The following is a 27,318-nucleotide window of genomic DNA, read 5'->3' as shown; positions in this document are numbered from 1 at the left end:
TTATACATATGTAGCAATGCTCATTTTTATCAGTGTCTGTACTACAATTTCCTAAGAAGGTAGGTGCTCAATATATGTTTGTGGTATGTATAAATAAATAAATGAATGGGGAGCATTGCATGTTTATTCCTTGATGGAAAATACATTTTTCTACTTTAACAAAAATCTATGGAGTTCTAGGGACAGTGCTTTTGCTAGAAATAGTCAGAATTTTTGAGTAACTGGTATGGTCTCTTTTTTCAGTTTTATCTACTAGCTGGGAAATTCTTCAGGGACAAAACTCTGTCTTACATATTACTCTCAAATGGCACTGAATTCAGTACCATACAAATAACACAAAGGCATTAGAAATAGTTTTATTAGATTTAACTAAATTGGTTTGTGGGTCCTTTTTAAAGAAAAGTTTTCAAGTTGATATACAAGATCTTAGAAAAGTATGGGAATGATCCACTAAGAAGAAGATCAGTCAGGTACCTGGGTGGCTCAGTTGGTTAATGTCTGCCTTAGGCTCAGGTCATGATCCCAGGGTCCTGGGATCCAGCCCCACATTGGGCTCCCTGCTAAGTGGGGAGCTGGCTTCTCCCTTTCCTCCTGCCCGTCCCTCTACTTGTGCCCTCTCTCTCAAATAAATAAAACCTACAAATCAATTTTTTAAAAAAGAAGAAGATTGGTTAATCACTGTCAAATCACATATCCACTGTCTGTCTGGTATGAAAGCCATCTTCATCTACAAAAACATTTTCCTCTCATTATGTTGGGATTTACTTTTATCTCTTCCTTTGGTGGCCTTTTTCTAAGGAAAAGTTTGAGCTTCCCTTCTTGTATTTGTTTAGTCTTTATCCCATAGACAATAGGATTCAGTGTAGGTGGCAGAAGCAGGTGTAGGTTAGCCACAAAAATGTGAAAGCTGGGAGGGACTGTACCCAAAATGGTGGGTGAAAGAAGTGAAGACTAGGATATTAGTGATGACTATAGCAGAGGCAGTTTAAGTGCTAAAGGCCTTTTGCCGAGCCTCTGCTGAGAAGAGCCTGACCACTGCCCAGAGAATCATGGTGTAAGAGAGTGTGAGGCACACGGTTCAAAGCCCCCAGTCAGAAGGGCAACCATCAGACCTTGATGGCCTTGACCTTGATATTGCCATAGGACAACCCACAGTAGGTGTGGGAAATTATATTCCTTGTAATAGTGCAGATGTTTGGTGAATAATGTAAAAGGAATGATGAATATCACACCTGGAAGGAAGGTGAGAAACCAAGCCTTGGCAATGATAGAATTGGTGAGGATAGTGGCATAGTGTAGAAGATAATAGATGGCCACATAGTGATCCAGGGCCATGAATATGAGCACCCCAGATTCCATCCCTGTGACAGTGTGGAGAAAGCACATCTGGACCAGGTGAACATTGAAGCTGGTCTCTTTGAGATCAAACCAGAACATACACAGCATTTGAGGTACAATACTTACACCCTGAACAATGTCAGTGAAGAAGAGTAAGTCCAAGAAATAATACATGGGCTGGTATAGGGCCTCCTCCAGATGAATGAGATAGAGAACCCATAGTTCCCCAGTATAGGTAACAACCTACATGAAACAAAATGGGAGAAAGATCCAGACATGTGCACTTGCTAGTCCAGGTGCTTCATTCAGTACAAATGATGCCAGAATGAGTCTAGTACAGTTGTAATCATTCATGATGACCTGTTAGAAGGTATGTTACTCTTCAACTTTGATGTCAACTCTGTTGTCTCTCTGAAATGAAGTTTAGGCAAATGTGTATTGATTGCTTACAATGCATTAGTTAATATTAGAATATTTTTGCACAAATTATCTCAATTATCTTAATTACCACATGAAAGGTTATTTATTGTATTAAAAAATAAGGGTAAGTATTATTGTATTATAGATAAAGAACTGATATTAGTGTGGTATCATTGATTATAAATCTTGAAGCCAGGATTCTTGGCTCTTTACCATGAAGATATATATACATATTTATATTTTACATATAGTATATATTTACATTATATATATTTATGTTTACATAAATTTTCCATACTAAGTCCCTTAAGCCCTTTCTAACTAAGCATTAATACATTCTTAGACCAAAGAGAATGTATGAAATAGTGAACATTAAGATGGTTGAAATTCTTTTTGTTAGCAAACTTCCAAGTGAGTTATAAGAATCTTTCTTTTTCTGAATATGGATATGGGTAAGGAGATCTTCTTATCATCATAAATATCAACTATTCTTCAGGTATAAGATAGGAGATTTCAAAACTCTGTCAGTTATATTCTTGGTTATTCTCCCTATAATGTACATAGTTTGATCAGCAATGAATAATGAAAATGGACTCATTTATTAAGAAGACTTATTAATGTCTTTATATGGCTAATAAATGGAACTAATGCATCAGCACAAATCTACTGGCACCATGTCAGGTGCTTTCAGACCACTGCAGCCACATTGCTCCCTAAGGATGTTGTTCATTTCCTTTCCTTCCTCTCCAGCTTCATGTTGGGCTCCCCGTATTATTAAAAAACCCAAATGGGAGTGAGCCCTTTAGACTTATTATTGAGCAATATGTCACTCACTAAATACCCTTTGAATGAACTGAAAATTTTAACAATCCTCCTATTTTCAGTTCCCAATCCTTCTCTGTTTACATCCATCTATCATCTATCTATCATCTATCTATCTATCTATCTATCTATCTATCTATCATCTATTTTATGGACAGTGTAACAATGTATGACATTGAAGAAAGCAAAATCACATTTTGTAACCCTGAATAATAGGAATGAATGTGAGCTAAAGTTCAGGAAATACATGTGCTTTAATAATGGTATGGAAGAATTAGCATCCTCATCCATACTTAACAATGGACAGTGACTGATTAGCACTGGGTTAGAAAAGAATGATGAGGTATAGCCCTTTTTAAATATGGTCATAATTATTCTATGGTGAACAATATGCATCCTTAATATTTGAATTGAGAGATACACAATGTTGCCTGTAATCAATAATTTCCCCTCCCACATATATTTCCTTCCCTTACAGATCCCCAGACTTCTCACTATCCTCCACCTACAAGGAGAAATGAAATGAGGAACAGATGGGACTTTAAAAACAACAGTATTTTAAAAAATTACAATATACACTGGGGGCAGGAATTTGCTGATTTCTGGGAATAGAATAGAGCTTTTCCAAAAATGGGGCAAAGAGTTAAGTGTAAAGAAATATTACATCTGACCTTCATTTGGAAGTGATTGATCTCTGGAGGGGAGAGAATTTTCCCTTTCCCCTCTAGGTTCCTTGGCTGGTCTAATAATTAAATTAACATGGAACAGATTAAGAGGAGGAAAACAAATTTAATTTCCTATGTATGGGGGTCCCAAAGACATGAGACACACTGAGAAGGCAATTGAGGCTTTTAAACAGTCTTGGGATAAGGAGAAGGGGATAAGAGTTTGGAACTTCAGAGGGGGTGAAGACAATTCACAGGAGATGGGGAAAGTCTGTGTTTGGTAAACAAGAGTTTGCCATACATACCATGCCAATTCTTTCCTATTTAGAAAAAAGTTATCTTGGGAAATAGTTCTCTTAGTACTGGTCCTCTATCTAATTTCTCTTAGGCAGTTAAGGGGTTAAAAGCCCTTCTTAAGTCTGTTGGGCCTTGATTGTCTTCAGGAAATTATCAGCATGCCAAAGAGGCATTTCTGGGGTGGCCTGCCCTGAACTCCATTATCTCAAAAATAATAAAAGCAAAAAGCAGGGGCGCCTGGGTGTCTGTCTGTTAAGCATCTGCCTTCAGCTCAGGTTATGATCCCAGTGTCCTCAGATTGAGCCCCAAATTGGGTCTCTGCTCAGTGGGGAGTCTGCTTCTCTTTCTCCTGGCCAGTCCCCTTGCTTGTACTCTCTTTCTCTTTCTGTCAAATAAGTAAATAAATAAAATTTAAAATTTAAAAATGCAAAAGGCAAATATTAAGATGGAAGTCTTATAGGATTCTACAAGTGCCTTCCAAGAGATAAATATGCTCAATTAAAACTGTATGCTGAAGAATTATTGGACAACTATGTGTAGAAGAATAAAACAGGACCATTGTCTTACACCATACCCAAAGATAAACTTGAAATGGATAAAGGACCTCAGCGTGAGGCAGGAATCCATCAGAATCCTAGAGGAGAACATAGACAATAACCTTTTCGACATCTGCCTCAGCAAGTTCTTTCAAGATATGTCTCCACAGGCAAAGGAAACAAAGAACTTTTGGGACTTCATCAAGATCAAAAGCTTCTGCGCAGCAAAAGAAACAGTCAACAAAACAAATAGGCAACCCATGGAATGGGAGAAGATATTCACAAATGACAGTACATCAAGGGCTGGTATCCAAGATCTATAAAGAATTGATATCAGTATTTGAGAGTTTCTATGTGAAAAAGATTTTTTTTAAGTTTTATTCAAATTCCAGGTAACGTGAAGTATAATACTAGTTTCAGCTGTACAATTTATTGATGCAGCACTTACATACTCCTTAATCTCCATCACCTGTTTAACCCATCCTTCTACCCACCTCTCCTCTGATGACCATCAGTTTGTTCTCTATAGTTAAGAGTCTATTTCTTGGTTTGCCTCTTTTTTTCCTCAGTATTGTTTTATAGATCAGCATTAACAAATGAACATTTGCAATCAGTTTTGATGATAAAGAACAGTAACTCTTGGGACTCCAGGGTGGCTCAGTGGGTTAAGCCTCTGCCTTCAGCTCAGGTCGTGATCTCAGGGTCCTGGGATTGAACCTAGCAACAGGCTTTCTGCTCAGTGGGGAGCCTGCTTCCCCTTCTCTCTCTACCTGCCTCTCTGCCTAACTTGTGATTTCTCTCTGAAAAATAAATAAATAAAATCTTAAAAAAAAAGAATAGTAACTCTTAACCCCACTTATACTTAAGTGAAATGTTACCACATACACACAGAGAAGGATTCCCTTCTCTCACTGATAGACCTGTGTTACCAATGAAATCTCCTAAATAATTATTACCATATTTTTAATTTTGTTGGTAAAAATATTTAGAAATTTGTGGGTGTTTTTAAAATAATTGTATAATATCCTTAGTTTTGTGTCTTGACTTGCAAAATTTAAATTTTGGCATTGAGCTAAAATGTTGCCAACCCCTGGTTTGGAATACTATGTAGAAAAAAAAAATCCTAATTTTGGAAAACTTACACTTCATTTTCTTTCTCCAGATGTCAATCTAGTTTCAGCTTTAATTGTGTCCTTTCAAAAATAATCTATACTTCTTTCTTTTTTTTTTTTTTTACTGATATATAATTTTGGATTTTATATGTGAATTTTTTTCAAATCATCTTCAGTTAATTGTTACCTAAGTTATATCCAATCTTTACTAATACAAAAATTAGGCAATTAATAGCTTTGAATGAAAATTCATCTAAGTTTAAGGAAGTAAGGTTTCAGCTGTTAAAGGGAAAATGAAAACTCACTGAGCTCACAACCTTATCATGAAGGAGAATAGTAAGGCTTTAGTAAGCAGTGCACATGGGTAAGACTGTTTTCTTCACTGATTTATCTTGCTGCCTATAATAAGGCATCTAGTAGGTATACTCAACATATATTTGTAGGGTATGTGAACAAATGAATGAATGGATAAATGAATGAATGTGTGAATAAATCCAAGTTCACAAAATGTATATGAACTTAATCATAAAGTGAAAGGAGCTTGAAAATAAGAGGAAAAAGAGAAGGGCTGTATCATTGCATAATTGGTAAGGGAGAAAAAAATGGACTACTTAGGGAAACTTGAGGAATATATTCACACATTATTTGGTACTCTATTAGAAAACCTAGGAGCTCTCTTAATCTGTTTCCTCAGTTATATAATTTTAGTATGAGTTTATTATGAGTTTGACTTTTTAATCTAGTTCGTCCTCCATTTTCAGTATAGCAAGTCTGCTATGTACACATTTCTAGGAAATTCTCTTTGTCATCAGAATTCAAAGCCAATATCTTTTCAAAGCTTAATTCTAGTGAGGTATAATTGAAGCTGGCAGAAAGTATCTGTGCAGAGAAAAGAAAGGAAGTTAGCAATGAAGGATGGTAGTTCCCTGACCCAGAGAGGCAATGGTGGGCATGGGTTGATCGATAACCTATGCTTTCAGCATTGGGGACGTCCTTGATTCTAGGAAATCCAGGATCCACATGATCATTGTCCTCTGTCAACCTGATGATAAAGAGCCAAAGTGAGAGGCAAATGAGCATTTATTTGGGATCAAAGAATTGCAATTCAGAGAGCATAGAATCAGATGGGAACCCAAATACTGTCTCACTTGTAGGGTGAAAGCAAGAGATTTTTATGAGGAAATGAGGGGGGGCAATTACATGAGTTGAAGAAAAGGGAAAAAAAATTCCATGAGTGTTTTAAGAGGCTAAACCCTTCTGGGTTATACATTGACAGACTGCTGGTTTTATCTTCCGAAAGTCCACAACTATTTTTCTTGTGATCAGGATGTCCTGTTGCTGACTTCTCAAGCAACTGCTTAAAGCAATGCCATTTTACCCAGTCCAGAGGTTTTGGCCCAGTTCAAACCAAGGCAGGTAAAGTAGTTTCTGTGCAGTGCCCACTCTGGCTTGCCTTCTTTCTCTTTCTTTCTTTCTGTTTCTTTCTCTCTTCCTCTCTTCCTTCCTTCCTTTTTCTTTCTTTCTTTCTTCTTTTCTTCTTTCTTTCTCTTTCTTTCTTTCTTTCTTTCTTTCTTTCTTTCTTTCTATCTTTCTTATCTTTCTTCCTCTTTCATTTAGTTAGCCAACATAAAATGGCTCCAGTCATGCCAATTTTTCATACCTCTTAGAGGGAAATTTAAAATGAAACTGCAGCATGGGTATTAATGATCTTCTGAAGGGATTTCAAATAGACAAATGGAGAGAAGCTGAAAGCAGTGTGATCCTGAGAGATGCCATGAAGCACAGCCAGGACAGGTGCTCCTGTAAATGGAAGGGCCTGAACTCAGGTAGCCTAGAGCTAAACCTCCAACCTTTAAACTCTCACTGGAATAAGCTGGAGCTTTTGAGGCAGAAAAGGAGGGATTCAGCCTCTGTACCAGAAGTTCAATAAGAGGTATTATTTGAATCTCCTCCATGGAGTAGGGGTCCTTCTCTGATACATCTTTTTACTTTACACGAAGGGCAGAATTTTTAGGGGATGCTCTAGTTAACATGTGTAGCCTTCCCCTGCCACTAACCAAGAAGTAAACCCATGATGAACTTTCTACTTTGTTAAATGAGGCAGATAATATCCAGACTTTAAGTACTCCATTTTTAAAAAACCATTTCCCTAGTGTTTATAACTGAAACACTGCTAAGCAAGGTATTCCATAATTCCTTCTCACTGCCACCCTACCTGTAGGGTCTCATTTCACTTGCGTGGCCCAAGACAACTTCAAATACACTAGCCTCACTTTATTATACCATAAACTTAGATGGCAGGACACATTAACAGGAAGTTAAGATAGTGGTTACTATTTGAGGGTGTGTGGAAGAAAAGGTAGTAAGTAGAATTTCCATGACAGTGGCTTCTGGGGGGTGACAGTGTTTTACTTCTTGACCTATGTTGTCATTGCATGAATGTTGATAATTTATTGAGCCTTGTGCACTGTTTTGTACACGTGTTCCATTGCACTTATTTTAAATAGTGGGGATTAAAGTAAAAGAACAATATAGAAGAAAATATGAGTAAATACTTTTAATAATTTCAGATGAACAAAATAAAAATACTTTTATTTTAATAATTCCAGATAAGCAAAAGACAATTCTAAACTCACAATAAAACTCAGTAGTCATTAAAGGAAAGATCAGTACATTTGACTCAAAAATATTCTTGGGGCGCCTGGTTGGCTCAGTCAGTTAAGTGTCTGACTTTTGATTTTGGTTCAGGTCATGGTCTCATATCCAGTCCTGTGTGGGGCTCCACTTTGGGGGTGGAGACTGCTCAATATTCTCTCTGTCCCTCTGCCTCTCTTTCTCTTTCTTCCTTTCTGCTAAATAAATAAATACATACATAAATACATTAATAAATTTCCTTATGACAGATAACTATAAACAAGGTCCAGAGAGAGACTCAAGGTCACAGAGGGCTGGGATTCATTTCAAATCAAAAGAATGAATACCTAAATAAGTAAATAGCTATAACAAATCACTTTCAAATGCTTAATAAAATAACAGGTGAGGGTATAAATAGGTAATGCACATAAAAATCAATTATAGGCATTTTTTAGTATGCTTAATTTCATTCAAAATAAGAAAATGTATAAATTACAAAGGTACACTGTTTTACCTCTCCAAATGGCAAATATTTGAAAGCTTACTAAAACAAATTTTAATGGACATAGGAAAAAAAGTAGATTTTGTACTTTATGGGGATACACATTGATATTAGCTCTCTGAAGAAAGAGAAGGTGCCCTAACTAAGATCCAACAGTTCCTCCCAGAAATAATTTTTAAGTTTCCATTTAAAATTAAGTGGAAAAAATGAGTTTATAAAGCTTATGCTCCCCAACATTGTTTATATACACTCCAAAGGTAAAAGAAGGAAATTATCATACAAAGAGGAAAGAAGTTGTATATAAAGAGATATGAAATATAGGAATAACAACTCAAGTATTGAGTATGCTACCATTTAGATTTTAAAAAGTCCAGGTACATGGAGTAATCTGAAGGAACACATTAAGATCTGATGATGGTGATTGCCTCCAGAGAGGAGTTTTATGTTGTATGAGTTTTTGTTTTGTTTTGTTTTTGTTTTTTCAGATTTTATTTATTTATTTGACAGAGAGAGAGACAGCAAGAGAAGGAACACAAGCAGGGGTAGTGGGAGTGGGAGAAGGAGGCTTCCCACAGAGCAGGGAGCCCAAAGTGGAGCTTGATCCCAGGACCCTGGGATCATGACCTGAACCGAAGGCAGATGCTTAAAGACTGAGCCGCCCAGGCACCCCAAGTTGTGAGAGATTTTATGTCACTATATAGTGTTTGGTAAACTTGAGTCTTGAATTTCATGCATATATGATCAATATGTATGAAACTAAAGGAAACCAGAATATGTAAGCTCAAAATATGCCTCTTTGGCATATAAAAATTATTTTGAGCTGAAGGCAATTAAGAAGTAAATGCAGAAAAAGTTTCTGCTTTTTTGCCTGGAGGCAAGAAATAAATTCAGTGGAGACAGACTCTCACCAGCCCAGCAATGGAACCAAAGTAACCTACAAACAAACACTGTTACACTGTTATCTTCTTAGTTATTTCTTTACTCTTTACTTCCCCTAAACCAAACTTCTGTGTCAATTCTTCCCAAGTCTATTCTTTGTCTGAAAAGTAAAAAAGCTTCCTACTCTGGTCATTTCCTCACTTCATTTTCTTAGGAAGGTTCCCACATACATGTAAAAATTTGATACAATGTGCAGGCTTATCTTCTGTTAGTCTCTCTTTGTCAGTTAAAATTTCAGACCAACCAGGGACCCTGGTTTCCATCCCCTGCAAAACAAAATATATGATCACTATCTAGAACAAAAATTATAAGTTGAGAGTATACTTATTGGCATGAAAAATGTTCATAATATGTTATGAAATAAAATGAGTTACAAAAAATTTACAGTGACCACATAAGACATGTCAGTTACAGATCTTTTTTTCTCCCCTTTATTTAGTTGGCTTTTTCCTCTACTTTCACATAACAATTTAAATGCCTCCCTACTCACCTTTTCTAGACTAAGTACCTGGTGAAATGCTTTCATTGCACCTATTATGTGAACAGATAATCAATGTGGAGTTTGAGGTACATCAGTAAACAAATAAGGTAAAGATCTATATTCAGGATATTAAAATCCTAAAGAGTAGAGTTGGGGAGGGCATCCAATAAATATTAACATAATGACTAGGTAAGATGTATTATAAAATAGAAAGGGCTATGCACTATGAAAAAAAATGAGAGCAGGACAAAGAAAATCAAGGGTACTAGACAGGACTTGTTATGGTGGATATCTTTGATGTGACTGCACTTGAGCAAGAAATTGATATTTCCATTAGTGCTAGGAGAAAGTCCAGAAGTTACAGTGAAAAGTATGTAATTGCTAAAATTTGTCAGCAGGCCCTTTGTAGTAGTCATCTGTCAGTGTAAACTAGAAAAGAGGCAATAATAGTGTTTGCTCATGAGACCATACAGTGAGGGACCTTGAAGAATCTGATGTCCAACTTCTGTATTTTAGTAAACCATTAAAAAAGGTCCTCTGAAGTGATACAGGATCATCAGGGAGGGGACTTTTCACCATTCTAGTCATGAAGAGTGGGCCACCAGCAATTCTTAATCTCTTAGGGAAACCATGCAGTATATTATAGACATTACAGTCAAAAGCCCTGGAACCAAACTGGCTGGGTTAAAATCCATGCTTTATCACTTACTGGATATGTGACTTTCATTTAGTCATTAACCTCTCTGTGCCTCAGTTTGCTTGTCTGAAAATGGGACATAAGATAGCATCATCCTCATAGTTATTTTTAGGATCCAATAAGTATACAATTCTTGAAAAAGTACTTGGAAAATAAATGCTGTATCTTTCTTGTTGTTACTATTATTTCCTGCAAAACCATTTTCTGTGGAAGCAAGCTGTCCACCCTTTGATAGAAGGTTACTCGGGGGAATACACAAGAAATCTCCACTCTGCCATGAGTCAAAGTTTCAGAAGCTGGGATGGGGCGCTGGAAAAGTGAGTAGCCACTAAGAAAATTGAGTTCCTAGGGATGAGAGAAAAAAATTGGAGGAGGAAGAAGGAGAGGGAGATAGGCTTCAGGGGCAGAAGGTATGATAGAGATCTGAAGAGTCCAGGCAGGTGACAAAGGGGGCTGCAGCTACTTTCAGGTCAAGGGCATTCTAAGAACTTGGTATCTCTCAAAGTCCAAGAGCAGAGGTTGGCATGCCTGAGGTCATGCAGAAACTCACAGACAGGGAACTTCCAGGTACCACTTCTATCTATTTTTCTGAGTCTTTTATTTCTTCTCTTTTCCCTTTCATCTCCAGTCACCCCAAAACATTTCTAGGCTCGAACTGGCTGTGCTCGCTTTGGCCTCAAAATTTTGCATATATTGTTTCATTTTTAAGAATAACAATCCCGGGACGCCTGGGTGGCTCAGTTGGTTAAGCAGCTGCCTTCGGCTCAGGTCATGATCCCAGCGTCCTGGGATCGAGTCCCACATTGGGCTCCTTGCTTGGCGGGGAGCCTGCTTCTCCCTCTGCCTCTGCCTGCCATTCTGTCCGCCTGTGCTCGCTCGCTCTCCCTCTCTCTCTAACAAAAAAAAAAAAAAAAAAAAAAAATCTTAAAAAAAAAAAAAAAGAATAACAATCCCTGGGGCGCCTGGGTGGCTCAGTGGGTTAAGCCTCTGCCTTCAGCTCAGGTCATGGTCTCAGGGTCCTGGGATCGAGCCCCGCATCGGGCTCTCTGCTCAGCAGGGAGCCTGCTTCCCTTCCTCTCTCTCTCTGCCTGCCTCTCTGCCTACTTGTGATCTCTGTCTATCAAATAACTAAATAAAATCTTAAAAAAAAAATTATTCTTAAGAAAAAAAAAAAGAATAACAATCCCCACCCACCCTTTCTTTTAAAATACTTATACATATATCAAGATTAATCTCATCTCCTACCTTCTCTGTAAAATCTTTACTTACCACCCACAATGGCCATTGAGAATCATTTAGTTTTCATGAATTTTGTAATAATTTTTTTGTGCAATGACCCTGTTACCATTTTATAATAATGATTCCATTGCATTTTATATCTTGTACTAAACTAGAAATTCATTAGTGTGTTTGTACTCACTTCTATCTTTCAGTGCATGACATGGAATCAGTCACATAGAAGGTATGCAGAAAACTTTGTGGGCTGATTTTGATGACATGTTTGGGAGATGAAATAAAACTGATTTTCTTTTTTTTTTTTTTAAAGATTTTATTTATTTATTTGACAGAGAGAAATCACAAGTAAGCAGAGAGGCAGGCAGAGAGAGAGGAGGAAGCAGGCTCCCCGCTGAGCAGAAAGCCCGACGTGGGGCTCGAACCCAGGACCTGGAATCATGACCTGAACCGAAGGCAGCGGCTTAACCCACTGAGCCACCCAGGCGCCCCTAAAACTGATTTTCTACTACCTATATAATTGGAAAGATTTCTCCTCAAACTACGATGTTCAGAATGAATCAGAGGTGAAAAATATAGGTTGTAATAATAATGATCTCAGCTCTAATTTATTAAATGGTTAGTACATATTAGAAATTATGCTAAGTGCTTTTTTGTTTTTCATAAGAGCATTTAATCAGCCAGATAATCTTTGTGGTATGTTTTCCCCACATTTGATAAAAAGTATAGAAGCTGAAATTTATTGAGATTAAATGGCCTGTTAAAGTCTTGTGGTTAAAAATGAAGATATAAGATTTAAATCTTGGGACTATCTGGATCCAAAACTCATGTTTCACCCAAATCTTTCCTAAGTAACATTTTACTCTCTCCATACTGGACATTTGTATCATCTCTTTTCTTTCTTTCCTTTATGTTTCCTCTCCTGTGTCCCTGACCAGAGTCCATGTTCTAAGCACCCTAGGTCAGGGATTGCTTCCATTCAACTCTGCCTTTCTCTCTCTCATTAAACCTGAGGTATGACCAATAATATGACCTAAAAAAGTATCTCAAAATGAATGAACAAGTGAATGAATTATAACACATACTAGTCATTTAATTGTTGCTTTTGTCTGTTTCACTGATAACATCACAATTATATTTTATAGGTGCATTTTAAAGATTTATTTATTTATTTATTTGAGAGAGAGAGAGAGAGAGAGAGCATGTGGGGAGTGGGCAGAGGGAGAGACAGAGAGAGAGAGACTCTCAAACAGATTCCACACTGAGCACCGGGCCTGATGTTAAGCTCGATCTCATGGTCATGAGATCATGACCTGAGCCAAAACCAAGAGCTGGATGCTCAATTGACTGTCCCACCCAGGCACCCCTGTAGGTACATTTTAAATGGAGGTCCTAAACTGATGAAATGGGGAAAACAAGCAATTCCTAGACATGCTCTACTTGCTCCCCGTCATAGGGTCTCCCCTTCCCACACACAGAACATGCACCAACACCAGGCCTGCATTCCTCGTTTTATTACCTGACTGTTCTTACTAGACACAGAAATCTATAACCCTTTTGTAAAACATAAAACCAGTAGGGAATGGGTGCATTACTTTTTTTATTCTGCATTCGTTTCTTTGGCAGATCTTTACACTATCTTTACACTACTTACAACTATCATAATAGATAGTTACAAAGGCTTCAGAAAATCTAAGTATTAGAGGGACTTGTGTATTTAATACCATATTACTCAACATTTACAAATGTCTTCTCCACTTCCTTTTAACCCCCTCTTCCCCTAAGCAATATGTCTATTTTATGATTTATTTGTCTTGACTAGTGACAACCTATCTCCAAGTAAAAACCTGATCATGCTTTCCCGGATCTGCTTGGTCTTGATTCCATAAACAATTGGGTTCATTGTAGGAGGCAGTAGCAAGTAAATGTTGGCTACAATAATGTGTACATGGTGGGGGATACTGTGTCCTCCAAAACGGTGGGCAAAAAATGTGAAAAAAGCTGGAACATAGGTGATCACAATGGCACAGATGTGAGATGTACAGGTGCCAAAGGCTTTCTGGCGAGCATCTGCAGAGGACAAACTCACCACTGCTCGCAAGATCATAGTGTAAGACACAGAAATACAGAACATATCAAAGCCCCCAATCAAGAGGGCTGCCAAGAGACCATAGATAGCATTGACCTTGAAGTTGCCACAGGACACCTTGGCCACAGACATGTGGTCACAGTAGGTGTGGGGAATGAAGTTTCCCTGGCAGTAGGGCAGACGCTTGGTGAGGAAAGTGAATGGGAGGATGAGCAGCACACCCCTCAGGAAGGTGGCAAGACCAGCCCTGGTGATGACAGGGTTGGTGAGGATGGTGGAATAACGTAAGGGGTAGCAGATGGCAATGTAGCGGTCCAGGGCCATGAGCATGAGCACCCCAGACTCCATCCCAGTCAGCGTGTGGACAAAAAACATCTGAGCCAGGCAGGCGTTGAAGTCAATCTCCTTGAGGTTGAACCAGAATATGCACAGCATTTTGGGTACAGTGGTGGTGCACAGGGTGACGTCCGTGAAGGAGAGTAGGGCCAGGAAGTAGTACATGGGCCGGTGCAGGGCCTCCTCATGGCTGATGAGGTAGATGAGCCCACAGTTCCCCAGGACAGCGATGATGTACATGAAGCAGAAGGGCAGGGCGATCCAGGTGTGTGCAGCTTCTAGGCCAGGGATACCATTCAAGATAAAGAATCCTGGGGTCAGGCTGGAGCTGTTTCCCCAACACATAGTGGCTCATAGGAGGTGGGCATGCTATGTTCCTTAAAAGTGGTGATTTCCTAGACAAGAAAATAACTTGAAGGTGAGTAGGGGGCTCAGAAACGAAATATAGAAGGAAATTTTTTTTTTTTAAATGAAAAGTGGTTTCCCTAGAGTCATATTATCTATCATCAGATTCCATCTCTGGTTCTTAACCTTGCACATGACACAGACAACTAGTCATTTTATGCCTCTGTTTTCTAAATCTCAAATGAGGATAGTAATTGTGCCAGCCTCAGAAATTTGTTGGAATTATCCAATAATACATTTATATAATGTGCTAAAACTGTGCAGAGAGTATAGTGAATGCTCAATAAATATTAGCAGTAATACTACTGTTGTTATTACTGTTCCTACCTCAGTATAAGGAACCCCATGTGATCGAACTTACCATGTTTAATATACATAAATTCAAATGGAGCTGTTGAGAGCTGCTGTTATTCAAATGTCACTGTGCACTTAGGGTGCAAAAGGTAGTATTAGATTTTGAGAACCTTAATTTTATTGGGTGATTGAGAATTGAACTTTACAGACAAACCATGAGAGACTCTTGACTCTAGGAAACAAACTGAGGGTTGTGGAATGGAAGGTGGGTGGGGGTTGGGGTAACTGGGTGATGGACATTAAGGAGGGCATGTGATCTGATGAGCACTGGGTGTTTATACAACTAATGAATCATTGAACATTATATCAAAAACTAATGATGTACTATATGTTGGCTAATTTAATTAATTAATTAATTAAATTTATTTTATTTGACAGAGAGAGAGCACAAGGATGGGGGAGCAGGCAGAGGGAGAGTACAAACAGGCTCTCTGATGAACAGGGAGCCTGATGTGGGGCTCAATCCCAGGACCCTGAAATCATAACCTGAGCTGAAGGCAGATACTTAATGGAGTGAGCCACCCAGGCTCCCTGGCTAATTGAGTTTAAATTTAAAAAAATAAAGTCATCGAGGAGGAGTCAAGATGGCAGAGAAGTAGCAGGCTGAGACTACCTCAGGTAGCGGGAGATCTGCTAGATAGCTAATCTAAAGATTGCAAACACCTACAAATCCAACAGGAGATCGAAGAGAAGAAGAACAGCAACTCTAGAAACAGAAAATCAACCACTTTCTGAAAGATAGGACTGGCGGAGAAGTGAATCCAATGCGACGGGAAGATAGACCGTGGGGGGAGGGGCCAGCTCCCGGCAAGTGGCGGAGCAACAGAGCACAAAATCAGGACTTTAAAAGTCTGTTCTGCTGAGGGACATCGCTCCAGAGGCTTAATCGGGGTGAAGCCCATGCAGGGTCAGCGTGGCCTCAGGTCCCGCAGGGTCACAGAAGGATCGGTGGTGTCTGAGTGTCACAGAGCTTACAGGTACTAGAATGGGGAAGCCGGTTACAGAGACAGAGCCAAGGAATGAGCTCTAAACTCGGGGTTACCTTGAACTTGTCGCAGGCTCAGTCAGCTCGGAGCGCGGGCAGAGGCAAGGGTGACGGGAGTAATTGGGCGCTGTTCTCTGAGGGCTCACTGAGGAGTGGGGCCCCAGGCTCTCGGCTTCTCCAGGCCAGAGACTGGTAGGCTGCCATCTTCATTCCCATCCTCCGGAACTCTATGGAAAGCGCTCAGGGAACAAAAGCTCCCGAAAGCAAACTCAAGCGGATTACACAGACCGGCCCCCGGTAAGGGCAGTGCAACTCCTACTGGGGCAAAGACACTTGAGAATCACGACAACAGGCCCCTCCCCCAGAATATCAACAAGAAACCCAGCCAGGACCAAGTTCACCTACCAAGGAGTGCAGTTTCAATACCAAGGAGAGCAGCGGAATTCCAGAGGAGGAGAAAGCAAAGCACAGAACTCATGGCTTTCTCCCCATGATAAATTAACCTTGCAGTTAATTTAATTTTTTTTTCTTTTTCAATTTTTTTTCTCTTCTTCTGCTAAATTTTTTTTAACTTTTACCCTTTTCTTTTTTATCGTTTTTAACTAGTTTATCTAATATATACATATATATATATATATATATATATATATATATATATATAATTTTTAGATTTTTTCTTTATTGGTTTTCTTTTTTTAATTGTTTCTATTTTTTTTCTTTCTTTCTGAACCTCTTTTTATCCCCTTTCTCTCCCCTCACGATTTGGGATCTCTTCTGATTTGGCTAGAGCATATTTTCCGGGGGTTGTTGCCACACTTTTAGTATTTTACTTGCTCCTTCATATACTCTTATCTGGACAAAATGACAAGGTGAAAAATTCACCACAAAAAAAAGAACAAGAGGCAGTACCAAAGGCTAGGGACCTAATTAATACAGACATTGGTAATATGTCAGATCAGACTTCAGAATGACGATTCTCAAGGTTCTAGCCGGGCTTGAAAAAGGCATGGAAGATTAGAGAAAACCTCTCGGGAGATATAAAAGCCCTTTCTGGGGAAATAAAAGAACTAAAATCTTACCAAGTTGAAATAAAAAAAGTTATTAATGAGGTGCAATTAAAAATGTAGGCTCTCACTGCTAGGGTAAATGAGGCAGAAGAAAGAATTAGCGATATAGAAGACCAAATGACAGACAATAAAGAAGCTGAGCAAAAGAGGGACTAACAACTACAGGACCACAAGGGCAGAATTCGAGAGATAAGTGACACCATAAGACGAAACAACATTAGAATAATTGGGAATCCAGAAGAAGAAGAAAGAGAGAAGGCAGCAGAAGGTATATTGGAGAGAATTTCCCTAATATGGCAAAGGGAACAAGCATCAAAATCCAGGAGGTGCAGAGAACCCCCCTCAAAATCAATAAGAATAGGTCCACAGCCCGACACCTAATAGTAAAATTTACAAGTCTTAGTGACAAAGAGAAAATCCTGAGAGCAGCCCGGGAATAGAAGTCGGTAACATAAAATGGTAAAAATATGAGATTGGCAGGAGACTTATCCACAGAGACCTGGCAGGCCAAAAAGAGCTGGCATGATATATTTAGAGCACTAAACGAGAAAAACATGCAGCCAAGAATACTATATCCGGCTAGGCTATCATTGAAAATAGAAGGAGAGATAAAAAGCTTCCAGGACAAACAAAAACTGAAAGAATTTGCAAACACCAAACCAGCTCTACAGGAAATTTTGAAAGGAGTCCTCGAAGTAAAGAGAGAACCTAAAAGTAGTAGATGAGAAAGGAACAGAGACAATATACAGTAACAGTCACCTTACAGGCAATACAATGGCACTAAATTCATATCTGTCAATAGTTACCCTGAATGTTAATGGGCTAAATGCCCCAATCAAAAGACACAGGGTATGAGAATGGATAAAAAAATAAAACCCATTTATATGTTGCCTACAAGAAACACATTTTAGACCCGAAGACACCTCCAGATTTAAAGTGAGGGGGTGGAAAACAATTTACCATGCTAATGGACATCAGAAGAAAGCTGGGGTGGCAATCCTTCTATCAGATCAATTAGATTTTAAGCCAAAGACTATAATAAGAGATGAGGAAGGACACTATATCATACTCAAAGGAACTGTCCAACAAGAAGATCTAACAATTTTAAATATCTATGCCCCTAACATGGGAGCAGCCAACTATATAAACCAATTAATAACAAAATCAAAGAAACACATAGACAATAATACAATAATTGTAGGGGACTTTAACACTCCCCTCACTGAAATGGACAGATCATCCAAGTAAAAAAGCAACAAGGAAATAAAGGGCTTAAATGACACACTGGACCAGATGGACATCACAGATATATTCAGAACATTTCATCCCAAAGTAACAGAATGTACATTCTTTTCTAGTGCACATGGAACATTCTCCAGAATAGATCACATTCTCGGTCCTAAATCAGGTCTCAACCGGTATCAAAAGATTGGGATCATGCCCTGCATATTTTCAGACCACAATGCTCTGAAGCTAGAACTCAATCACAAGAGGAAATTTGGAAAGAACCCAAATACATGGAGACTAAACAGCATCCTTCTAAAGAATGAATGGGTCAACCAGGAAATTAAAGAAGAATTGAAAAAAATTCATGGAAACAAATGATAATGAAACCACAACGGTTCAGAATCTGTGGAACACAACAAAGGCAGTCCTGAGAGGAAAATATATAGCGGTACAAGCCTTTCTCAAGAAACAAGAAAGGGCTCAGGTACACAACCTAACCCTACACCTAAAGGAGGGGGAGAAAGAACAAGAAAGAAACCCTAAACCCACCAGGAGAAGAGAAATCATGAAGATCAGAGCAGAAATCAATGAAATAGAAACCAAAAAACAATAGAACAAATCAACGAAACTAGGAGCTGGTTCTTTGAAAGAATTAATAAGATTGATAAACCCCTGGTCAGACTTATCAAAAGAAAAGAGAAAGGACCCAAATAAATAAAATCATGAATGAAAGAGGAGAGATCCCAACTAACACCAAAGAAATACAGACAATTATAAGAACATACTATGAGCAACTCTACGCCAACAAATTTGACAATCTGGAAGAAATGGATGCATTCCTAGAGACATACAAACTACCAGAACTGAACCAGGACAAATAGAAAACCTGAACAGACCCATAACCAGTAAGGAGATTAAAACAGTCATCAAAACTCTCCAAACAAACAAAAGCCCAGGGCCAGATGGCTTCCCGGGGGAATTATACCAAACATTTAAAGAAGAACTAATTCCTATTCTCCTGAAACTGTTCCAAAAAATAGAAATGGAAGGAAAACTTCCAAACTCATTTGACGAGGCCAGCATCACCTTGATCCCGAAACCAGACAAGGATCCCATCAAAAAAGAGAACTACAGACCAATATCCCTGATGAACACAGACGCAAAAATTCTCTCCAAAATACTAGCCAATAGGATTCAACAGTACATTAAAAGGATTATTCACCACGACCAAGTGGGATTTATTCCAGGGCTGCAAGGCTGGTTCAACATCCACAAATCAATCAATGTGATACAACACATTAATAAAAGAAAGAACAAGAACCATATGATACTCTCCATAGATGCTGAAAAAGCATTTGACAAAGTACAGCATCCCTTCCTGATCAAAACTCTTCAAAGTGTAGGGATAGAGGGCACATACCTCAATATAATCAAAGCCATCTATGAAAAACCCACCGCAAATATCATTCTCAATGGAGAAAAACTGAAAGCTTTTCTGCTAAGGTCGGGAACACAATAGGGGTGTCCATTATCACCACTGCTATTCAACACAGTACTAGAAGTCCTAGCCTCAGCAATCAGACAACAAAAGGAAATTAAAGGCATCCAAATCGGCAAAGAAGAAGTCAAACTATCACTCTTCACAGATGATATGATACTATATGTGGAAAACCCAAAAGACTCCACTCCAAAACTGCTAGAACTTGTATAGGAATTCAGTCAAGTGTCAGGATATAAAATCAATGCACAGAAATCAGTTGCATTTCTCTACACCAACAACAAGACAGAAGAAAGAGAAATTAAGGAGTCAATCCCATTTACAATTGCACCCAAAACTATAAGATACCTAGGAATAAACCTAACCAAAGAGACTAAGAATCTATACACAGAAAACTGTAAAGTACTCATGAAGAAATTGAGGAAGGCACAAAGAAATTCAAAAATTTTCCATGCTCCTTGTTTGGTAGAATAAATATTGTGAAAATGTCTATGCTACCCAAAGCAATCTACTCATTTAATACAATTCCTACCAAAGTACCATCCATTTTTTTTTCAAAGAAATGGAAAAAATAATCCTAAAATTTATATGGAACCAGAAAAGGCCTTGAATAGTCAAAGCAATATTGAAAAAGAAAGCCAAAGTTGGCATCACAATCCCAGACTTCAAGTTCTATTACAAAGCTGTCGTCATCAAGACAGCCTGGTACTGGCACTAAAACAGACACATAGATCAATGGAACAGAATAGAGAGCCCAGAAATAGACCCTCAACTCTATGGCCAACTAATCTTCAACAAAGCAGGAAAGAATGTCCAATGGAAAAAAGACAGCCTCTTCAATTAATGGTGTTGGGAAAATTGGACAGCCACATGCAGAAAAATGAAATTGGACCATTTCCTTACACCACACTCGAAAATAGACTCAAAATGGATGAAGGACCTCAATGTGAGAAAGGAATCCATCAAAATCCTTGAGGAGAACACAGGCAACAACTTCTTCGACCTCAGTCACAGCAATATCTTCCAAGGAACATGGCCGAAGGCAAGGGAAGCAAGGGCAAAAGTGAACTATTGGGATTTTATCAAGATCAAAAGCTTTTGCACAGCAAAGGAAACAGTTAACAAAACCAAAAGACAACTGACAGAATGGGAGAAGATATTTGCAAACGACATATCAGATAAAGGGCTAGTGTCCAAAATCTATAAAGAACTTAGCAAACTCAACACCCAAAGAACAAAGAATCCAATCAAGAAATGGGCAGAGGACATGAACAGACATTTCTGCAAAGAAGACATCCAGATGGCCAACAGACACATAAAAAAGTGCTCCATATCACTCGGCATCAGGGAAATACAAATCAAAACCACAATGAGATATCACCTCACACCAGTCAGAATGGCTAAAATTAACAAGTCAGGAAATGACAGATGCTGGCGAGGATGCGGAGAAAGGGGAACCCTCCTACACTGTTGGTGGGAATGCAAGCTGGTGCAACCACTCTGGAAAACAGCATGGAGGTTCCTCAAAATGTTGAAAATAGAACTACCCTATGACCCAGCAATTGCACTGCTGGGTATTTACCCTAAAGATACAAACGTAGTGATCCGAAGGGGCACGTGCACCCGAATGTTTATAGCAGCAATGTCTACAATAGCCAAACTATGGAAAGAACCTAGATGTCCATCAACAGATGAATGGATAAAGAAGAGGTGGTATATATACACAATGGAATACTATGCAGCCATCAAAAGAAATGAAATCTTGCCATTTGCGACGACGTGGATGGAACTAGAGGGTATCATGCTTAGCGAAATAAGTCAATCAGAGAAAGACAACTATCATATGATCTCCCTGATATGAGGAAGAGGAGATGCAACATGGGGGGTTAAGGGGGTAGGAGAAGAGTAAATGAAACAAGATGGGATTGGGAGGGAGACAAACCATAAGTGACTCTTAATCTCACAAAACAAACTGAGGGTTGATGGGGGGAGGGGCGTTGGGGGAGGGGGGTTGGGTTTATGGACATTGAGGAGGGTATGTGCTATGGTGAGTGCTGTGAAGTGTGTAAACCTGGCGATTCACAGACCTGTGCCCTGGGGATAAAAATATATTATAATCTTATAAAAAATAAAATTAATAAAATCACAGATTGTAACTGGAAAAAAAAAAAAGGCCATCTGCTTAGCAAAGACCAAACAGGAACAGTTACAGCAAGACAATTTACTCTGTAAATGGCATCATGAGAGGAGTTGGGGCTAGGGGAAGGTCTGTATTTATTTTCCTTCAAACTACTCCAGAGAAATCACCATAACTTCCAAGTTAGAAGATGCTTTTTCCAATTTCCAGAACTCGTGGCAACCACCTAGTGCTGAAAATCCAGCTGTGATCTTTCTGCTTCTTAGACCATTGCCAGAAATAAAGATCTTGTAATCAAGACTTGGCTGAAAATTTGATTGATGTTGCTTGAGGCACACATGAGTCTACCCTACCCCATTTTTCTATCACCACTGCAGGGTTTTCACAAAAGTAATATTTATTGTTCACTGGAGAAAATAAAAATATGATTGTTGAGGCAAAAAAAAAAAAAAGTCTCATTCTACATGGAAAAAAAAGAGAGAGAGAGAATTGAACTTGAGAAAACAAATGCTTGCTACCAGGGCCTTTAAGAGAGGAAAATATATTTTCTTATCTTGAATTTATATTTTAGGCAGAAAAAAATGATAAATATCTCTTGACATTCAAATGATATCCAGGGACATCTTATTCAGCTAAGTCCTCACAAGTCTTCTGCTAATTCTAGGTCACTCAGCAGTTGGCCATTGGAACCTCTGCAGAGAGAATGGTGTGAATAGGAGGCCACTACTGATGTCTGCTTCCTTCTAAGAGAACACTATAGCCACAAGACTGAAAGATCAGGATATTGAGATAACAAAGGAGAATATTTCATTCTGAATAACTGGCTTATAAATTAAAACAGATTGCTTATCATGGAAAATTCTCAGGCTCTTCCAAACAGCAATAACATACAACTCAGCAATTAATCTACACTCATTAATCATAAACAAGCAGAGTGCCAGCTCTTTTTCTCCCTCAGTATAAGATTTCTGTCTACACTATCCCTCTCAGATGATTCCCCATCATCTCAGATGATTCACATTCCTCAGAAGAGGCATGTGAATTCTGCTATTGAGTGGGCTACTTTTAAACTTAGATATAAAAAGGAAGAAAACTAGATAGGTATGTCTGCCCTCTGAAAATACGAAAGTGGAGTCCTATTGTATGCTTACTCATGGAAATATAGACACTGAGGGTCCGTGAATTTCCAACACTAAGTAGCTGGATAGACTTGAACAATTACAATGCTTTTAAAGGGAAGGTAATAATAGTATAGACTATAGAGGTTAAATGAGAGTTGATCCTTTAAGTGTTGTCTGACATTTAGTAAGTCATCAGTATATGTGATCTATCGTAATAATAGACAGTAATTGCCAGATTATGTGTTAAAACACATATTATTCACTTAACAGGTATTTATTGATTGATTACATGCCAGGTATTACTCTACTTTTAGGGACTACCTTAGTGAACCAAAAACACCAGAGTCTGTTCCACTACTGGGTACTATTTCAATTGTGTTGACTCCTGTATTCAAATTTATATTAATGTCGTGAATACATGTCATTAACCTCATTTTATATATGAGGGAATGTAAGTGCAAGGCAACTCAATTAAAAGTCTAAGTTGGCAACACTTAAAAACCTGGGAGAATCAAGATGTACGTTGGTTTGACATTGAAGTCATGTGTTTAATCACTCTCTGTCCATGGTCCTAAATAAGTGAAGGAATAGCTGTTGGGCATAACTAGCTGAAATAATTCATTATGACATTGGAAGAGGAGAAATCTTGTTCTTAACTGTGTCCTAGGGAAGAAAAAGAATAAATGTGTAAAGTAACAGAAAATCAGTCCTTAGCCAAGGGAGGTATCCTTGCAGAGAAACTCATTCTGTGAGAGAGAACCTGTCTGTGAGATAGCTGGAATCCTACAACTGGACTTGTTCACATCAACACAGTATGGCACCTGGAAGTGGGGTTGTATGGGAAGATTTCTATAGGGAAACCCCTCTCAGGAATTTCTCTCAATGCCTTTTCAGATTCAGTTACTTTCCACCTGCTCACAAAGACCATTTCCACCAGAAGCAGTTCTGAGTACAGATATCTATTAAGGCGGGGTGCCTGGGTGGCTCAGTGGGTTAAGGCCTCTGCCTTCGGCTCAGGTCATGATCCTGGGGTCCCCGCATCAGGCTCTCTGCTCAGTGGCAAGCCTGCTTCCTCATCTCGCTGCCTGCCTCTCTGCCTACTTGTGATCTCGGTCTGTCAAATAAATAAATAAAATCTTAAAAAAAAAAGATATCTATTAAGGCAAAAGCTTTTGTGTTCTTCCCATTGGAGCCCCTTATTGTCCATACTTCTTATTCAATGAATTCTGAGGTAGTTTTAAATTTATTTCACAATTAGGGGTATGCTGTTTTCCCTCTTAGTCCTTAAATAAGTGGTCATCCATTCTGATTGGAGTCAAGAAGAAATACTAGGCTTCCAATCAACCACATCTCAAACACTTGTATTTCTTGTACTATAAGCATTATATTTTGGGAAATACAAGTCTTTGGGAATCACCCAAACTCACCTCAGTATCAGCAAAGACTGGGTTTATAGACATGACTGAGACTTCTGAGCATCTAACAGTTCTGTAACAACCAGTTTCCACCTCTACATAGTATTGCTGTACCCTTTGAGGATTCCCCAGACTTGAGTGTCTATGCCTAATTGGATCTCTACAGTTGATGTCTCAGAGGGCTCTGGTTGAAGTTAAGATCCTTTGGGACTTTTGAGATTATTTTATATTGATCAGCTTTTTAAGCAGGAGTGAAACTATAAAACAATAACTGTGTCAGAGGTAAATGTCTTCCTACCCTATGTGGATTCAAGGAGATCTGATAGTCATAAGAATTATGCATTTTCCATTTTTATTAATTTATAAAATGATGGTCTAAGTACATAATTATAAAATTCCAAAAAATGCATTAAAGCACCTACAATATCAATCTTTCCTCTTAGCTACTAAATAAATGGTTCATTTTACCACCCTGAATATGTATGTATGTGTGTGTATGTATATACATGTATAAATGTATAACATTTATAACATTTATTACATATATATTTATCTTTCTCTGACTGACTTATTTCACCTAGCATAACATTCTCTAGTTCTATCCATGTCATTGTGAATGGAAGAATTTCAGTCTTTTTTTATAGCTAAGTAAATCAATCTCTCTCTCTCTCTCTCTCTCTATATATATATATATATATATATATATATCACCTCTTCTTTATCCATCCATCAGCCAATGGGAATTTGGGGTCTTTCCATAATCTGGCTATTTAGATAATGCTGCTATATAAACATTAGGGTACAAGTATCCCTTTGAATTATTATTTTTTGTATTCCTTGGGCAAATACTTAGCAGTGCAATTGCTGGATCTTAGGGTAGTTTTTGTTTTTATTTTCATTTTTGTTTTTAACATTTTTAGGAACCTCTATATGGTCTTCAGTATAGTGCATCAGTTTGCATTTCCATCTACAGTGCAGGAGGATTCCTTTTTCTCCACATCCTTATCAATACCTGTTGTTTCCTGTGTTGTTGATTTTAGCCATTCTGACACATGTGTGGTGATATTTCATTGTAGATTTGATTTGCATTTGCTTGACGATGAGTGATGTTGAGCATCTTTTCATGTGTCTGTTGGTCATCTGTAGATCTTCTTTGGAAAAGTGTTCATATCATCTGCCCATTTTTTAATTGGAATATTCATTTTTTTAGGTGTTGAGTTTTATAAGTTATTTATGTATTTTGGGTTCTAACCCTTTATAAGATATGTCATTGGTAAATACCTTCTTCCATTCTGTAGGTTACCTTTTAGTTTTGTCAATTATTTCCTTCACTGGGTAGAAGGGTTTTATTTTGGTATAGTCCCAACAGTTCATTTTTGCTTTTGTTTCCCTTGCCTCAGAAAACATCTAAAAAGAAGTTGCTACGACTGATGTCAAAGAGGTTACTGCTATGTTCTCCTCTAGGATTTTTTATGGTATCAGTTTTTTCTTTTAGAGTGACATCCTCTGGACCTTGCTATCTCTGAGGTGGGACTCAGGAGAAGAGCACTGGTTTGGGAGTCAGAAGAGCTCTAGGGTTTCAGTTTGGTTCAGCCTCCCAGCAACTAGGTGACCTTGTCAAGTCAATAGGCATCTTCAAAGTGTGGTTCCTTCATCTGGCGAAATGAATGCAGAAGAGAGGAGGAGACAGGAAGTGGGAAAGGGCTTTCAAGGACTCTGTGAGTGGAATGGTTGTTATTAAAATAATATTAGCCACCCATACAAAAATCAGCTCTTAGTTTCATTGGTCTTTCCAAATGTTTTCATACACTTTAGTTCATTTATTTCTTCTCTGATTTCCATTATTTCCTTCTTTCTGCTAACTTTTATCTTAATATATTCTCCTTTTTCTAGTTCCCTCAAATGTAAAGTTAGATTGTTTATTTAAGATCTTTCTTTTTCTTTTTTTTTTTTTTTTAGATTTTATTTTTTTATTTGACAGAGATCACAAGTAGGCAGAGAGGCAGGTGGTGTGGGTGGAAAGCAGGCTCCCTGCCGAGCAGAGAGCCTGATGATGCGGGGCTCCATCCCAGGACTCTGGGATCATAACCTGAGCCAAAGGCAGAGGCTTAACCCATTGAGCCACCCAGGCGCCCCTAAGATCTTTCTTTATTCTTAACGTAGGCATTTATCATTATAAATATCCCTCTCAGAATTGTTTTTTTTTTCAGTTTCACACAAGTTTTGATTCTTTGTGTTTATACTTTTTCTTGTTTCCAAACATGTTTTGGCTTCATCTTTGGCTCACTGCTATTCAGGAGTATATTGTTTAACTTCTACATATTTGTGAATTGTCTAGCTTCCTCCTGTTACTGATAACTAGTTTCATGCCATTGTGCTTAGAAAAGATACTTAATGTGATTTCAATTTTCTTGTAATTTTTAAAAAAGATTTTATTTATTTATTTGACAGAGAGAGACAGGGAACACAAACAGGGGAGTGGGAGAGGGAGAAGCAGGCTTCCCGCTGAGCAGGCAGCTGGTAGCTGGGCTCAATCCCAGGACCTTGGGATCATGACCTGACCTGAAGGCAGATGCTTAACGACTGAGCCACCCAGGTGCCCCTCAATTTTCTTATATTTTTTTAAATTTTTATTTATTTGAGAGAGAGAGATAGCATGAGCAGGGGGAGGAGCAGAGGGAGAAGCAGGCTCCCCATGGAGCATGGAGCCAGACATGGGACTGGATCCCAGAACCCTGGGATCATGACCTGAGCTGAAGGCAGATGCTTAACCAACTGAGCCACCCAGGCGCCCCTCTTAAGTTTGCTAAGACTTGCATAAACAATGAATCTTGGAACACTAAAAAATAAAATTAAATTAAAAAACAAAGACCTGTTTTGTGGCCTAACATATAATCCATCCCAGAGAATATTTCATGTATGCTTGAGGAGAATGTGTAGTCTTCTGCTGTTGAATAGAACATTCTGTAATTTTCTAAGTCCATTTGGTCTAAAGTATAGTTGAAGTC

General features: G+C 38.4%; 1 protein-coding gene and 1 pseudogene across 1 annotated transcript in view; both read right to left on the bottom strand.

The window, feature by feature from the left end:
* Positions 1 to 723: 723 nt before the first annotated feature.
* LOC125079766 (olfactory receptor 52N1-like) lies at positions 724 to 1,692 on the bottom strand (annotated as a pseudogene).
* Positions 1,693 to 13,474: 11,782 nt separating this feature from the next.
* The window catches only part of LOC125080132 (olfactory receptor 52N2), a 20,688-nt gene continuing 6,844 nt past the window's right edge, over positions 13,475 to 27,318 (bottom strand). The window contains exon 2 of the mRNA XM_047693994.1: positions 13,475 to 14,458. Coding sequence (XP_047549950.1) covers positions 13,475 to 14,446 — 972 coding nt within the window. The 5' untranslated portion in view covers positions 14,447 to 14,458. The remainder of the gene's footprint in view (positions 14,459 to 27,318) is intronic.

Source organism: Lutra lutra, chromosome 10 (assembly GCF_902655055.1).
Source record: "Lutra lutra chromosome 10, mLutLut1.2, whole genome shotgun sequence".
Classification (NCBI taxonomy): domain Eukaryota; kingdom Metazoa; phylum Chordata; class Mammalia; order Carnivora; family Mustelidae; genus Lutra; species Lutra lutra.
This window is presented reverse-complemented; position numbering and strand designations above follow the sequence as displayed.